Source organism: Anolis sagrei, chromosome 5 (assembly GCF_037176765.1).
Source record: "Anolis sagrei isolate rAnoSag1 chromosome 5, rAnoSag1.mat, whole genome shotgun sequence".
NCBI lineage: Eukaryota > Metazoa > Chordata > Lepidosauria > Squamata > Dactyloidae > Anolis > Anolis sagrei.
In genome coordinates, this window is record NC_090025.1 from 181,439,507 (window position 1) to 181,457,200 (window position 17,694).

Below are 17,694 nucleotides of genomic sequence, written 5' to 3' on the forward strand. Positions count from 1 at the left end.
GAAGGAGCTCATCCACCTCTCCCCAGATTCGAACCTGCGACCTGTCGGTCTTCAGTCCTGCCAGGGGTTTAACCCACTGTGCCACCAGGGTTGAATTGATTCAATATCCATTTTAGTACCTACTTTAGTTGAGACTGGATTAAGCCTCCTGAAATCCAAAACACCGGGAGGACCAAAGTTTAAGAACCACTGATCTAGAAGGTTACATGTTTGTTCCACTTCTGCTCTTACCGGTCACCCAAACACATTGTTGTATAGATGTTATAGGTTTGTGTTCTGAATAGCAAAGATGAATGTATGCCAGTCAATTAGAAAATCTACACCAAAGTTCTAAGACCCAAATAATTTTAATAGCACACAAAAGCTACACAATGCACAAATACTATTCTGTGCAGTTAAAGTCTTATAGATATCTTCCTCAGGAACTCCAAACTAGACAATTAGCAAATGCACGCACATGCAAACATCAGCAGACATCATGGTTCACACTCCCCGAGGGAGCTGGGATGAAGGAGAAACACCCTACCTTAAATAACTCAAATTCCCTCTTTGGCATCAACAGCTGTTAATGTATGACAAGCATTCAAAATTAAAATAAATGGAAAAGCAGAGGCAATACAATGGCAATGATAGCAATGAAATGGATGGCGAGAAACCACAGAATCCCTCCAAGCTAAAAACAAACACTATAAAGACTCTAGGTTATGGTGCTGAGAATCAATTCAGCATTAAAAGAAACTGAATGTACTTTGCATTTGCGTGATTATCAGCTGTGCTCTGAAAATAACTGTTCAAAAATTGCAACAGTTTCAGTTCCAAAGTGTTCCCAAAGTTGTAATGCACCAAAAAGCAATTCTTTATTTTCATGTTCTTAAATAGTAACAAAAATAATTATTTGTATCACTTTTAAAAAAACACATATCAGAATGTCACAAGGCACCAGCCAATGATATAGCATGCACTCCAGCACACTCTCCTGTAACTATAAAATAAACTAAAATAGTAACAGGTCTGCCAATGAAAATACCTGTCACTGGACAAGTAGCAGTTCGTCTACCCTGGAAAATCATGCTGGCCACATTTTGACAAGTTAAATGACATTCAACCATGTCTGTTTAGGCAAGGCTGGAGAGGTAAAGGCTTCAAAAAGGTCCTAAGTGGCTGTATGATATTAGATACTCAAAAGTGGTTGGGCATTTCCACCCTCTGAAATACAGCATATAGCAACTAGCTTTTGTTGGTGATCTCCCATCCAAATACCCAGGATGATCCAGCTTAGCTTCAAAGATCAGCTGGGATCTGGTGCCTTAGGATATTTAAGCCTAGCTATGTATACATCTATCAGCCCCACTATTATCAAGCTTCTTAATAACATTTTTGATCCAATCAATTTCCACATTGAATTGTGAGATCAGGTTGTGAGATTTTTTCCCCTTCCCTACAGAAATGTTTGCATGTTTTTATGCACATCCTCTCTGACACATTTTTCTAATATACCTAATTTTCATGCTTTTTTCAGTGACTTAAGGATGTTTACATACATTGCTCAAATGTTCAGATTTTGTCATGAACTGAAAAAATGGCCTCATACACATTGTTTGCTTTAAAATGGTCCCCCCCCCCTAAAGTTTTAGAAATGCACGTGTTTTCCAAAGTGTGCTGACTTCCACTTTGTAGGTGTTGCTGGGAGGTGTAAAAAGCATATTTCCATGCAGAAATCTAATTCCAATGAATTTCATTTACATAGCTATCTGGCATGAATTATCTAAAGGCCAAAAGGCCAGTTTGTAAGCTGCCTTGAGAGGCCTTTGTGCTTGAGAAAGACAGAACAGAAATATCATAAACAAACAAACAAACAAACTGGGGATACCTGTATAGTATGTGTATAAGGCATTTCTGCAGCACCAGGTTCCTGAGTTCGGAGAGGCTCCAAGATGTTGTTTGGCACAAATCCCGTGACTCCGTTTGCATTTTGGACTTTCCACCATTGCTTCCTGTCATCAAGGATCTGGAAGAAAGCAAATACTGTTCAACTCACTAATAGGGAGACAGGTAGGTAATAGGCTGGACTACTTGTCTATTTAGCGACATATTGTCTGCTTTGAACAACAGTGCCTTACACAGTCTCTTATAAGAGCAAAAATGTGGCATATCAAATGAGGAATGCCTATGGACTGGAGGTCTTATCTATCATGCTGATAGAAAGGACTACTCATGCAGCTTTCCCTTTTTCCCCTGTTCATCTGTTACCAAACTTTTTAACCTTTGGTTGGCAGGTAAAGATGGTTTTCTTGGCTTTGGGCCACTTTTGACAGTGGGATAATTTTAACTTATCTGCTGCTACCTGGAATATTATCTATTGTTTTGTTTGATCAAATTGCCACTGCTGTTGTGTGTCTTTGTTTCCATATTGTGGCCACCTTAAGACAAATCTAGGGTTGGATTGACTTGAAAAGAGCTGTTCAGAGGGGTTTTTACACTGCCTAGCTCTGAGGCTGAGAATGTGTAACTTGCCCAAGGTCACTCAGTGAGTCTCCTGGGCCAACACTCATACCATTACACAGTAAATGTGGTGAACTGATTCCAGGCCAAACAGACAACACTGGTCTAATGGACAAACATTATTAGGCAACTGCTTATGTTCCCATTTACTCGTTTTCCCAAGACTGTGAAACTCAACTAATCCAATCCAAATCAATAAAGAATTTTCTTAAGGCAGATAAATTGGTTTGGGAAGATGATTCAAGAAATCTATGTATGCCTGGCAGAACACTATCGAAGTGACTGCGTCAAAATAGATATATTACCTCTAAAATCTCATCCTTCAAGACAGAAAGTTCACTCTGGTTTCTTCCCACAAAGTCGTAGTTGGTTTTGGCATATTTCTTGGATGGGTTTTTATGTGCTTCATAATTTCTACAAAGCAAACAAGCCAAACATTACTCTGGCTGCAATTTTCAGCAAGGCAGAACCAGAGGAGAGTGAAGGAACAAGTCTTGCCTGCTAGCAAATGTAATTAGGGGTGATGATTTACCAAAGTTTACTACCATGAAAGGAAGGCAGCCAGCCATTACACAAGCAAAACCAAAAACCAAAAACTAAAAAAAAAAAGCTGGGAAGAGGCAACCGGGTTACTAACCACTGAATCCATTGTAAGCACTCAGTTGGTATGCATAGATCTGTTCTTACAGATTTACACATATGCTCTCGGTGTCACCATGAAAGGATTTGAACAAGAAGGCAAACTTATTGTGTGTGTATATGTGTCTCTGCTCACATCCTAGTCATTCAATTAAGATGATAGCTTTTGCTATAAAATTTTGAAATTGCTATTGTATTGCACTAAAACAGTGCCATGCTGTGACAATAAAAGAGTATAAATGAGAACCACTGGGTTGTTGTAGGTTTTTCGGGCTGTATGGCCATGTTCTAGAAGCATTCTCTCCTGATGTGGCAAGCATCTTCAAAGTTATGAGGATGCTTGCCACAGATGCAGGTGAAACTTCTAGAACATGGCCATACAGCCCGAAAAACCTACAACAACTCATTGATTCCAGCCATGAAAGCCTTCGACAATACAATGAGAGTCATGTTACACAGATGCTATTTAACTTTAAAGTTAAGTCATACTTTCCAGGGGGCAGTCAAAATTTTAATTACAGAGCTTTGGGGGTATTTTTCCTGAATTTGTAGGATTCAGTAGAAGGAGGATGCTACTACTGTAAGGAAGTCATTTATTAATCCGAAACAGAAGTATGTTCAAGGTTTGCCTGGGATTACTGTCTGTATTGATTGGTACAAGCTGAGCATCCCTTAACCTGAATTCCAAAATATTCTAAAATCCAAAAGTGTCCACTTGGGTGGCTGAGAGAGTGATACTGATGTTTGCTTACTGATGTTTCAGTGTACACAAACTTTGCTTCACAAACAATATAATTAAAAATATTGTTTATAAAATTACTTTCAGGCTATGTATAAATGTATGTATGAAACATAAATGAACATTGTATTTGAGTCCCATTTCACATGCATTTTTTTTAAAAAAAATCCAAAACACACAACACTTTCGAGTAAGCGAAGCTCAACTTGTAGTGATCTCCAAGTCTTCAGATAGGACTCTCTCCCGGTCCTAGCTGGAGAAATTTGTGATTACTTGGGATTACTTTTGAATGCAAAGCTTTGCCAAAGAGCTCTTCTCCATAATCTAAGCCACCCATTGTAACCCAAATAGGTTTGTTTTTTCATGACAGATATCTGTCTTCAGAATCCAAAGAAGAGCACTCTGATTATTGTTTTAAACAATGGAGAAAGCACGTGTTAATTTTAAATTATAATGTTTTGTCAGACTTTGGAAAAGTTCCTTTTTAGGTTACAACATGCAGAAACCTCCATAAACATGGAATGTGTCCAACCTGACTGGGAATTATGGCTCTTGCCATTTACAAAGTAATCTTTCTAAGGGCTTTTCATTTACATGAATAGTGTTAGATCCATTCATCATATCATCAGATACAATTATACATGCATACAATGACAAATAATACTCATATGAATACATAGCAAAACAAACAAAAATCAGAATGTATTGGCAGTGAAATACTGTATAGAAATGGAATGGATTCCCAGTACAGAAAGGAATGGATTTGTGAGGTGTTAATCCATTGCCAACTACTGAGTCTGAACACACCTTTTGGGTGCTCCAGTAGCTACCTAGCTTTTGACTGGCTGTGGAGAACTGTCACAACTTACTTGAAGAGAGGAGCAGAAAGATACCAAAAAGTTCATATTGATTGAACCTCAGTTATCCAAAGTTCTAGGCATCTGACCCCAGTGCAGTGGCCAAAATAACCCTATATGAAGGTGAGCCAATACAAGTAGAAATCCCACTTCCCCCAATCCTTTGGTCAATTTGCTAATTCTGCACTGTCTCATATTGATCCCAACCCATTTGGATAAATGAGGTCCACAATGCTGAGATTGAAATTTATGTGTCTGAATAGAAGGCACACGGAACTAAAGGCCACTATTTGTCAAGACAGGAAGAGCATGAAGTGTGAACATCAGTTTATGCACTGCACACTCTCAGAAGACAACCAGTTTCAGAAGACAGACTCCATTAAATCACCTCCTTTTCATATTCACCTAGTGGATCATGTGACATAATGGAATATCTAATAACAACCTGGCAAGATTCACAATGGGTATTTGTTGGCTTCACTGAGTGAGGGCTATTCATGAATGAGGCTGTGCAGCACGATCATGTTGGTCCCGGGACAAGGTCTGAAAACATATGATGTAAGTCATGGGGAAAATATTTGTATTGATGTACATTGTTGTCTATATTTTGAGTTTTCTTCCTTTGTAATTGTGATACTTTTAAATTGTTTTAATCCTACTGTTTTTTTTAAATTTCATTTTATATGTGATGTGAACTTTTATCAGTAGCTCATGTCTAGACTATCTGAAGGAGACTATCTGAGTTTGCCTAAGCTCTGAGATCTCTATCCCAACCATCTTCACAGGCATGGTTGAGAAAAATATGAGAGAGGGCCTTCTTTGTGGCTGCATCCAGACTTTGGAATCCCTCCTAGGATAACTAAGGCCCCTTCTTCCACACAGCCGAATAAAATCCCACATTATCTGCTTTGAACTGGGATATATGGTAGCATGGACTCAGATAACCCAGTTCAAAGCAGATATTGTGGGTTATTCTGTCTTGATATTCTGAGTTATATGGCTATGTGGAAGGGCCCTTAGACAAATCCTACCTTCTTGTCCTTTGGTCAGACAGTTATGACCTGACTTTTAAAGTGATGGGACCTGATTACTAACAAACTTTTAATGGTGCCATAAATGGTTTTAATTTTGTTATGTAATACTGTTTAAAATCTCAATTTGATATGTTTTAACTATATGCGTTTTATGGTAATTTTCTGGCTTTTTCTGCCTTGCATCCCAGGTTATAAATAAGGCTTTTTTATTTTTGTAAACCACTCTCAGGCCTTCTCAGTGGTGGCCCCTTGGCTGTGGAACTCACTCCCTAATGAGACCAGATTTGCCCTCTCCCTCATGACTTTCCGGAAGAAGCTCAAATCCTGGTTGTGAGATCAAGCATTTGCAGAATAGACTGATTTGCTGGTAAGGTGATGTTTTTAGCGGACGGAAATGGATTGATTTGGATGATGATTTGAAACAGCGAATTGTTTTAATGTATATTTATAATTGTTTTAATTTATGCTAATTGTGTTTTATGCTATGTTATTTATTGTTTGGTACTGAATAATGCTTGTTGGTAGCCATCCTGAATCCCTCTTCAGAGGTTGAGAAGGATGGGATAGAAATAAATCTAATAAATAAATAATAAATAAATAAATTGAGGAAAAAGCGAGATAGATACACAAGTACAAATTATACTAAAACAATTTTATTGGCACTAAGTAAACCTGGTCAATGCCTGGGAGACTGCCTAGGTCTAGAGTTACTTCTTTGAATTATAACATCCATAATGGTGTTATGAAAAAAAAACAAAAAAGTTTCTCAAGTTCTAACATCTAGGAAAACCTAGTATTTAAGGCCCCATTCACACTGTCATATAATGAACTGGATTATAATGGTTGGTGTAGACTTATGTAATTCAAATTGAACTTGATTATATGAGCCTACACTGCCATATAAACCAATTCAATGGAGATAACCTGCATTCTGAAATTGTATCATATGGCAGTGTAAATGGGGCCTAAGTGTGAGCTAGGCAAAAGAAGAGTGCCACACAAGAGCTTGTTTGCACACACTTCAGAATAATTACTTCTTTTGCAATAGAACTTCCTGAATACTTCCTCTAGCTAGTATGACTTGTGGTCATGATGGCTGGATGTTCTGGGAGCTGTAGTTAAAAAAAAAACCAAATATTTCATGGTGCAAGTCTTGGAAACCTGTGAATGTGTGCTATTTTATGTGAAGCTCTGTCTTTAAAGTGTTGTGTTACAAAATGAAATGCATACCATCAGCTGGCAGGGAGGAGATGTTGGCAGACAAAATCTGAGAGACAAAGGGGAAGAAAGATTGAGAAACAGGTACAGTGGCAGGAATGGGAAGAGGGAGCTCAAGGCAAAAATTTGGTTTGGTGACTCTGAGGTCAAATCTGGACAGTTCACAACATGTCAAATCACATCATAGAACATGCATTGGGAAGCACCCTGTGTGCAGTTACTTTTTGGCACTGCCTGAAATCTGCAGTGCTACCTGGTATGGCTCTCCTCCAAGGACTTAAGGAGGAGAAAGACTCGTGGTTACGTCATTGCTTTGTGGAATGAACAATAATAAAGATTAGATATCAGTAAGAAATTTTAAAGTCACTTGACCACAAAGTGTGGGACATTCTGAAAAGGCACCTGTTGGGAATTTATATGGTGCAGGAAAAGGGAATCACCAAAATGGATGTGCAGATAGGAGAGCTACACCACAGCTAGATCACCAATCATGGCAAAGTAGTAGCAGCACAAACAACCAGGGATACATTTTCCTATTTGTGTGTGTTTGTGCTTGAATGTTGGGAGCGACTCAAGAAACTGCAAGTCCTTTCTGGTGTGAGAGAATTGGCCATCTGCAATGTTGTTGCCTAGGGGACGCCCAGATGTTTTATCATCCCTGAATGGGAAGCTGGGGCTGACAGATGGGAGCTCACTCCATCTCATGGATTCGAACCACTGACCTTCAGGTCAGCAGTTCACCCGGCACAAGGGTGTAACGCATTGTGCCACGTGGCTCCTTTTTTCCTAATGATCTTCAAAATTTGCACAATGGCAGTAATCCAGAAGAGAAAGAAGGCAATCATGAGTCCTGTTTCCTTTAAGAAGTCTGATGCAGATTATTATTTTGTAAATTCATAGGGTATTAACTTTTTCACTAGGAATTTTGAAAAAGGGACCTTTGGGAACTACAGTTTCACGAACCTCCAGTAGCCATGATTACTGGGAGATTCTTGGAACAAAGAAACACTTTCAATCTCTGTTCTCACTTTGCTTCAATGGAGTGAAAGTAGTTCCTTGTAACAAGATTTCCAGGAAATGCAGCAAGAATCTCTATTCTTTATCTCTTTTGGTGCAAGTTGACAGCTACGTCCCCAGAGAAAATGTATGACACACTGTTGATTTTCACCATAATCAAGGGAGCTCACTGTTCAAAAGTGATACAAGGTTCCAGCCACCAATTCAATTTTCAATTTCTTCTGGGAACCCCAAATTGATAGCAATGTGTACAAGCAGAACTTATCAGAGTCACTTAAAAAAATAATTTAAGCATTAGCTCTAAAACAGAGAGGATTATCTACTTCTATAAGGAAAAGTAGTGGTACAGAAAAAAAATAGGCACCTCCACCCTAGAAGCAGCCCGTCGGGACAGTTCTCCACAGCTTTACAGACAACTTTTGTTGAAATGTTACCTATCTACATGTCGGCTAACACTTTGCTTAAAAGCAGCTACGGCCGTCCCCTGGTCCGGCAGGGGCCCTCTTTTGTAAGCTGTGTTACTGAATGCATACCCTTCAGGCGGAGGATAATCTGAGATACTGGAATGCTGAAAGAGAGAAAACAAAAAGGATTTTCTGTTAACCACATAAAATCATCAATAACTTTTTCATTATAGGTTACCAATAAGGTCCCTGTGCACCAGTATGGTTGCTTTTACCCCAAAGATTGGCTCATACAAACCTTTTTCAACACAGAGAGTACAAAAATCTACTACTGTAAAAGATGCCTGTGGATATTCTGACACATCTATAAATCCCAGCTTGCAATGCTTCATTTAAGGCATTCCTGTACTCCTAGGTATATGATGGAATGTGATCGGCTGCTAGTAAAATATTGGGTTCTGACAATATGACCTCTATAATTTGTTCTAAAGTGGGGAATGTTGCTGTGGATATGCATGTGTTTCTCAGAAATGGGATACACATTTCCCTTGATATTGAATCTCCTATGAGGAGGGCAACTAAAATGATTAAGAGTCTGGAGGACAAGCCCCCCTTTTTTTTGTCGTGTCAGGAGTCACTCCTGTTGTGAGAGAATTGGCCGTCTGTAAGGACGTTGCCCAGGGGACCCCCGGATGATTTGATGTTTTTATTGAGGCTCCTCTCATGTCCCCACATGAGGAGCTGGAGCTGATAGAGGGAGCTCATCCGCCTCTCCCCGGATTCGAACCTGTGACCTGTCGGTCTTCAATGTTGCCAGCACAGAGCTTTAACCCACTGTGCCACCGGGGGCTCCGACAAGTCCTATGAGGAGCGGCTTAAGGAGCTGGGCATGTTTAGCCTGAAAAAGAGAAGGCTGAAAGGAGACATGATAGCCATGTATAAATATGTGAGAGGAAGTCATAAGGAGTGAACTTGTTTTCTGCTGCTCTTGAGACTAGGACGCGGAACAATGGCTTCAAACTACAAGAAAGGAGATTCCATCTGAACATTAGGAAGAACTTCCTGACTGTGAGAGCTGTTCAGCAGTGGAACTCTCTGCCCTGGAGTGTGGTCGAGGCTCCTTCTTTGGAAGCTTTTAAACAGAGGCTGGATGGCCATCTGTTGGGGGTGCTTTGAATGCAATTTTCCTGCTTCTTAGCAGGGGGTTGGACTGGATGGCCCATGAGGTCTCTTCCAACCCTATGATTCTATGATCTATGCAACAAATTTACTTGAGATTACACTAGCTGTGGCACCCAAGGTGCATGAAAAACCAGCTGGCATATACACCTATGGAGGTGACTGTAGACCCAAATGCAATCCCAGTCACTGCAAAAGCACAAAAATCCCCAGTAATAATTGCAATGGAAACAAGCAACTTCATCTTGTATTTAATTCCAGTTAATTATGCCCAAGCTGGAAACCTATTCATGTGACAGAGGAAAATCCCACAGTGGATGTCACTGTAGCTTAAGCACCGAATAATTTTCAGGAATCAGAATTTCTGATGTACTTCCCTAGATGTCAGTTCAAAGCCTCTTTCTCCGGGTTAGGCACTGTAACCATGGCAGCAGCAAGTATGCTGTTAACACACGCTGGGGTGTATTTTTCTGTATTAAAAAAGGATGCCCTGTAGGAAAGCGGTGCTCTTGTGGCAGGGTGAGGCTGTGCTGCCTTGATCTTTTCATGCTGTTAGATCCCTCTGCACATGAGGCTCATTTTCAAAAAATAACAAGACAACAGATTTTTTGTGTTGACATTTTCGTTCATTTTCAAAGAGAGCAACAGGTTGCAATCTGTCTCTTGAACTCTTGATTGAATTTTCCGTATATACTCATGAATAGGTCAGCCTCATGTGTAAGTTGAGAGCAGGTTTTGGAGCCAAAGTTATGGATTTTGATATGGTCCATGGATAACTCAAGGGTCATGCTGTGGAGAGGGGAAAGCACAGGAACACATTGAGGCAGCAGCCCCTGACTGGTGCCACCACCATTTCCTGACCAGGTTTTTGCGAAGACTAGAAACAGTTTGTTGCACCACAGAGAGGGGCCTTAGTTTAGTTTCTCCGAGGATGGACTAAGATCTTGTCTTCTGCCACTCTACTCGGAGAAGGGGGTGGTTCCTTTTTTGACCGTTTATGGTACAGTACATGGATGTCTTGATCCAGGTTTTTTGGACTGATTTTCCTAACTAATATTTCTAGACTTATATATGAATACATTTTTTTCATGTCAAGAGCAACTTGAGAAGCTGCAAGTTGCTTCTGGTGTGAGAGAATTGGCTGTCTGCAAAGACATTGCCCAGGGGATGCCCGGATGTTTGATGTTTAACATCCTTGTTGGAGGCTTCTCTCATGTCCCTTCATGGGGAGCTGGAGCTGGCAGAGGGAGCTCAACCTGCTCTTCCCAGATTCAACCCACTGACCTAAACATCATAATGTATGTTCACTTAAGGTAGTCTACCACATGTATCTAGAACAAAAATGTCAACACCTGTCACTCTTGTGTTTTTTGTGATTCCTGGAAGAACATCGATGTTCTCATCCCATCCAGGTTACACATTGGGTTGAAGGACCCCTTTCTACAAAGACATTTTGATGTATTTTCACTACCCCACCTACGCCCACAAATTGGGGAGGGAAGGCTGTGGGCTGTAGGTGTTCAGGAGGGCTACAAGGCTGTGTTCTGGGGCCCCAAGGGCTGCACACTTTCTCCACCACTTTTCTATGCTATTGTCAAACTCCACAGTCAAGATAGCTACTTGATAACTGAGTCTACTAATAAATAAGATGACAAAGCAGCACTCTCCTCCTAACCAAAAGGAACTGCTGCAATCCTCACATAAAACTCAAATATCTGTATAGTTCTGTGCCTGTGGATTTTTACTGTCAGGAATGTGTAACATAATCAAGAACTGTTTGCTTTTCCTTTGTTTTGTTTTTTCAGTTCAAAAGCTTTGTGGCCACTTATGCTTGATACTGTTATCAAAAGAATATGAACCTTCAATTAACCCTCACTCTTTCATAGCAGCTAAAGAAGGGTCTTTTGCAATGCCACTTCAAAACATTCTTCTTTATGTTTAATGTCCAAAGTCCTACAGTAGCTTGCCTTGAATGCAAAAACTGTTTATGTGTGTCAATACATATTTCAGTTTCCTTCCCAAGGGGTGAAAGAATAGCCAAAAAGGCAAGAGAATGCACCATTCTTTCCAGTTATATTTTCTAACTTGCTTTAGAATACCTTCTTTGTTCTGCTCAAGGAGGAGAATAATTTCCACTTGATCCTGTGCTCCACCTCAACCTTTGGTCATGCAATTTTGGCTGTTGCATTTGAAATGAGTGCAGTAGCCCATGATTGCCAGGCCACATAGAAGGCTGTGAATGAGGGCAAGAAGAACCACTGTTCTCTCCTGTATTATTACAGTCATAAACCATTATACAAGTGCTTTATGGCCTATGAACTGAGGCCATTCTACAAGCTGTTTTGTGAATGCAAAACCTCCCACCTGGATTTAAAATTCGAGCTCATAAAAATTACTGTTTTGGAGTATAAATCCAAAAACACCAACCCACCCGCCAACTTGCATGGCTGGGTGATTTGGGGAACTGTAATTCCAAAATGTAATGTTGCCAAGCTGTTTAAAATAACACTTCTGCCTGTCTCCTACCTCAGTTGATAACCGTTTCATCTCTTGCTTCCGCTGCTGCTCGGCCACGTTGGCCACAGACTCTGCTAACTGGTTGAGCTCCTGTTCCTTCGGGGCTCCCAGGAAACTCAGCAAAGGAGGCTCCCAGCCATTTCTGAACCGGGGCACGTAGGGTGGGATGAACTGTTCTTTGGGCCACTCTGCTCTGCGGACAAGAGAAATCAGAGACACATTTTACAAGACGAAGCATAACAGCTGATCCACCATTCTCCTTGCCCCCTAAAGGGTTTCTGAGCCAGGGGGGAAAGACCACTTCTCCACAACACTTTCCCAAGTAGTTTGTAAGGCATTTGTGTGGTCCATAATTCCTGGAAACAGAGTGTTAAGAGTGTTATCTCCAGATTGGATTACAGTAACATGCTCTACATGGGGCTGCCTTTGAAGCAGCCCCATGCGCCTCCTAACCTCCGCAAAGGTGGAGGACCCATTAGGATGGTCCGCCCCAGGAGGCTTATGGATCCGAACGGATTCCTGACGGCTCTTGGGGATTTTCCCGCCACCTCGGTAGGTGACCATGTCGAGGCCTTGGTCGCTCTCTGGAATGGGGAGATGACCAGGGCAATTGACAGGATCGCTCCGGAACGTCCCCTCTCAAGTAACCAAGCTAAACCAGCTCCTTGGTTCACTGAGGAGCTGGCAGCGATGAAGCGAAGGAAGAGGGAACTAGAGAGCGTGTGGCGCTCGGATCCAAGCGAGTCAAATCGAGCACGGTTTGTGTCCTTCTTAAGGGCATATGCCGCGGCAATAAAAGCCGCAAAGAAAATTTTCTTTGCGGCTACTATTGCGTCTGCAAAAAACCGTCCGGCGGAGCTGTTTCGGATTGTCAGAGGTCTTTTAACTCCCCCTACTTCAGGTGGGAGCCCTGACAACTCGGACACGCGCTGTGAAGCATTTGCTCGGTTCTTCGCAGACAAAGTCGCTTTGATCCGTTCTGGGCTGGACGCCACATTAAATGCAGTCTCTGTGGATGTGACACAAGCACCTGCTTGTCCTATTTTGATGGATTCTTTTCAGCTTGTGAAACCCGAGGATGTGGACAAGATACTTGGAGGAATGAGGCCCACCACGTCCATCCTAGACCCCTGCCCATCCTGGCTTCTGAAAGAGGCCAGAGGGGGATTGGCTGAGTGGGTAACGGTGGTGGTTAATGCCTCCCTTCGGGAAGGCACGATTCCAGCGAGCCTAAAACAGGCTATTATAAAGCCGCTGTTGAAGAAACCATCACTAGACCCCACTAAATTTGACAACTTTCGGCCTGTTTCCAATCTTCCCTTCTTGGGCAAAGTCATGGAAAGCGTGGTGGCCTCACAACTCCAGGTATTCTTGAGAGACACGGATTATCTGGATCCGGCACAGTCTGGCTTCAGACCGGGACATGGTACCGAGACGGTCTTGGTCGCCTTAGTGGATGATCTCCGCCGGGAGCTAGACAGGGGGAGTGTGTCCCTGTTGGTGCTCCTGGACCTCTCAGCGGCCTTCGATACCGTCGACCACGGTATTCTTCTGGGACGCCTTGCAGAGATGGGTCTTGGGGGCACCGCTCTGCGGTGGCTCCAGTCATTTCTGGAGGGTCGTACCCAGAAGGTGTTATTGGGGGACTCCTGTTCAACACCACAGCCTTTGACCTGTGGTGTTCCTCAGGGCTCCATACTGTCCCCCATGCTGTTTAACATCTACATGAAGCCGCTGGGTGAGATCATCCGGAGTTTCGGGGTGCGGTGTCACCTGTACGCAGATGACGTCCAACTCTGTCACTCCTTCCCACCTGCTACTAAGGAGGCTGTCGAAGTCCTGAACCGGTGCCTGGCCGCTGTGACGGTCTGGATGAGGGCGAACAAACTGAAATTAAATCCAGACAAGACAGAGGTACTCCTGGTCAGTCGTAAGGCCGAACAGGGTATAGGGTTACAGCCTGTGCTGGACGGGGTCGCACTCCCCTTGAAGGCGCAGGTTCGCAGCTTGGGTGTGACCCTGGACTCATCGCTGAGCCTGGATCCCCAGGTTTCGGCGGTGACCAGGGGAGCATTTGCACAGCTCCGGCTCGTGCGCCAGCTGCGCCCGTATCTTGGGAAGTCTGACTTGGCCACGGTGGTACACGCTTTGGTCACATCCCGCCTCGACTACTGCAACGCTCTCTACGTGGGGCTGCCCTTGAAGACGGCCCGGAAGCTCCAGCTAGTCCAGCGCGCGGCAGCCATGTTGTTAACCGGAGCGGGACGCAGGGAGCGCACAACGCCCTTGCTGTCCCAGCTCCACTGGCTGCCGATTAGCTACCGGGCCCAATTCAAGGTGCTGGTGCTAACCTACAAAGCCCTAAACGGTTCCGGCCCAAAATACCTTGAGTACCGCATCTCGGCCTATCAGCCCACGAGGACCTTGAGATCATCCGGGGAGGCCCTTCTCTCAGTCCCGCCTGCCTCACAGGCACGCTTGGCGGGGACTAGAGAGCGGGCCTTCTCGGTGGTGGCCCCCCGGCTGTGGAACTCCCTCCCTGCGGAAATTAGAAAGGCGCCCTCCCTCTTGGCCTTCCGTAAGGGCCTGAAAACCTGGCTCTTTGAAAAGGCCTTTAATTAAGTGCTGTGTTTTGGAATGACCACCGGAATGGACTAAGACGACGAGACGGATTTTGACCCAAACAAGACGAAGCGGATTTTTAGTTTAATTGTTGTTGTTAGTAAGATGTATGTTTGACTCTGATTTACTGTAATTGTTGTCTCTGTGTTCTTTGTTCTGTACACCGCCACGAGTCACCTTCGGGCTGAGAGTGGCGGTCAACAAATGCAAATAATAAATAATAAATAAATAATAAATAAGACGGCCTGGAAATTGCAATTGGTACAAAGGTTGGCAGCCAGGTTGCTAACTGGAGCTAATTATAAGGAGTGGACAACCCTCCTACTAAAACAGCTCCACTGGTTGCCAATAAGTTTCCGGTCCCAATTCAAAGTGCAAGTTATTACCTACAAAGCCCCAAAAGTTTCGGGACCAGAACTATCTTCGCGATCATACCTTCCTCTATGAACCTGAGCGGGCTTGAAGATCTGCTAGAAAGGCTCTTCTCTCATTCCCGCCTCTGTCACAAGCACATTTGATGGGAACAAGGGAGAGGGACTTCTCAGAGGTGGCCTCCCGGCTCTGGAACTCACTCCCCAGGAAGATTAGATTAGATTAGCGCCCACCCTGTCGATCTGCTAGGGAGGCTCTTCTCTCATTCCCGTCTCTGTCACAAACACATTTGATAGGACTAGGGAGAGGGCCTTCTCAGAGGTGGCCCCCCGGCTGTGGAACTCTCTCCCCAGGAAGATTAGATTAGCGGCCACCTGTCCACCTTCTGTAAAAACCTGAAAACTTGGATGTTTCAATGTGCCTTTGATTAATCGGTTCATCTATTGACTAGTTTCCCTAGCTCTAACTTATTGTCTGGCTATGTACCACTTTATTACAAGCCCCAGCCTTACAGCTGTATTGCACTAACTCTTGCCCCACCCTCCTAGATCTCAACATGGCCACTGTTCTCAGCTACCGGTTGATGGTTATTGATGTCCTTATTTTTATTATGCCTGTTGCATGGTTTTCTTGTTTTGATTACTGCAATGCAATTTAATTGTTCTATATTTTACTTGTTTTTGTTGGGCTTGGTCCCCATATAAGCCACCTCGAGTCCCTTCAACAAGATAGTGGCAGGATATAAGAATAAAGTTGTTGTTATTTGCTGCAGCTATTTTCACTTCTGAAGGTCTTTTCAGGCCCAAGGCTGAGAAAAATGCTCAGGGGGGTGTAGTGGCTCTTGTATTTCGACAGGACTCCAGAAAAAACAGAGTGAATCCCAACTCAGCCTTGGAAACATTGAACAAATCATATTCTCTTAGCCTTAGAAGAAGGCAGATCTCCTCTGAAATAAATCTCATCAAGAAAACCCTAGGAGAGGATCCCCATAATTCAGAGACAAAACAAAGTAAAAGAAAAATGCTCTACCTTTGTGGGGGTAAGGAGTACAGAATACTCATAAATAGTGGGGAAATATGAGTTTTCTTTTTTTTAAATGCTTTTTTAACCTTAAGAGAACACCTCTCTAAGAATCTCAAAGTCCTCCAAGATAACTCAAAGATAGCTAACCAAGGAATTGTTCTGGGGATCTACAGATCCCTAAAGAGAATATATTAATCATATTTGTGAATATTCTGATCTGTAAAAGTTAAACCCACAAATGTGGAGGGCGGTAATTATAATATAAAATGTAAGATTTTCCTGGAAGTTGGAAGAAGGGAGGAAACACGTGGTAAGAAGCAAGTCCACCTTCATTTTTCTTAGTTAGCAGCACTGACCCACATAAGGAAGATCTCACTGGGGCACAGGCCCACAAAGCCCAAACCCAACTTAACATCTACCCATACAGCTTGTGTGGGATTTGTCCAGTGATGCTGGGTCTTGCAAAGTTTACTTGTCTAGTGGCTCTGAAATGTGTCAAAAAAAGAACAATAACAAAAAAGAACACAAATACAATGCAGAAGAAATAAAGCACGAATGGGCCAATTCTTGAGATTTGGTGTGGCCATCATTGGACCCTTCCCAACCACATGGGCCACATCAGAATGAAAGCTCTAGCCTGAACTGTTATTGAAATTCAGCATCTTGGTCAAGGTTCCCAAAAGAGACACAGTTGCTGCCAAAATGAAGGTGACACAGACTCTTTGTATGGCATGTGACGGCACCAAAGTATTCTCCCCTCCCCAATCATACATTTTGCCATTCTTTAGCACCCTCTTCTCCTTTCAATAGTGACGGCCAAAAACACAGGCTTTTTGGCTTTGTGGTTCTGCTGACAATGGCAGTGCCACTTGCATGGCTTGCACCATTTTGCTGGAAGGCAAATCAAAATTGGGGCACAGCTAGAACCGCAAACACAGCCAGGGATTCTTTATGAAGTTTCTAGGCACGTGTTGACAATATATACAGGACAGACTGAAATGGTAGGCTGAGTGTAGAACACTCTTAAATATATTTTTTAGAATATAACAAAACTGTCAAGAAATTATGCCTCCAGGTTTCTGATTTCTTATGCACATCTCTCTCATGGGATAGGATGTCAACAATTTCTAACCAAACTGATATTCCTGGAATCAGCAAAAAATATTCTACTGAGACCAACCTGCTACTCCGATGCCGCTGTATTTCTTCCTAGGATCTGAGGTGTCTGTTTACTGCACATAAAAAGCATTGGTCTGTGGTTTGAATTACTGCCTTTTCAAAAAAATATGTGACTCCTTGAAAAAAGACTTTATAGTCTCATGTGTGTCTGAGGAGGGGAGGGGAAATGTGCTTGCCACCTCTTTTTTATGGGCCTCATCCAAAATGAATCAAGGTGACAAATACCATAAAAGCAGTCTTGGGAATAATACGAATTAATTGAATAGTGGTTTACCTATACCACTGTGCTTGGGAAAAGGAATGCATATTGTAATTAATGGTCATCTTTTGAGAATACCTTAGAGAACAATTCAGTATGAAACCAGAGAAATGGGACTCAGGCATTTCAAATT

General features: G+C 42.7%; 1 protein-coding gene across 4 annotated transcripts in view; it reads right to left on the reverse strand.

Annotated features, from left to right (window-relative positions):
• The window catches only part of EPS8 (EGFR pathway substrate 8, signaling adaptor), a 180,016-nt gene that overhangs the window by 12,508 nt on the left and 149,814 nt on the right, over positions 1 to 17,694 (reverse strand). For 2 of the 4 annotated variants that reach the window (XM_067469299.1, XM_060776642.2), the window contains 4 exons: positions 12,116 to 12,299; positions 8,540 to 8,574; positions 2,808 to 2,916; positions 1,871 to 2,008 (listed from right to left, as the gene is read on the reverse strand). In XM_067469299.1, the coding sequence (XP_067325400.1) occupies positions 1,871 to 2,008; positions 2,808 to 2,916; positions 8,540 to 8,574; positions 12,116 to 12,299 (466 nt within the window). Of the gene's footprint in view, positions 1 to 1,870; positions 2,009 to 2,807; positions 2,917 to 8,440; positions 8,575 to 12,115; positions 12,300 to 17,694 lie in introns of all 4 variants that reach the window. The other 2 variants (XM_060776641.2, XM_060776640.2) reach the window with 1 other exon arrangement.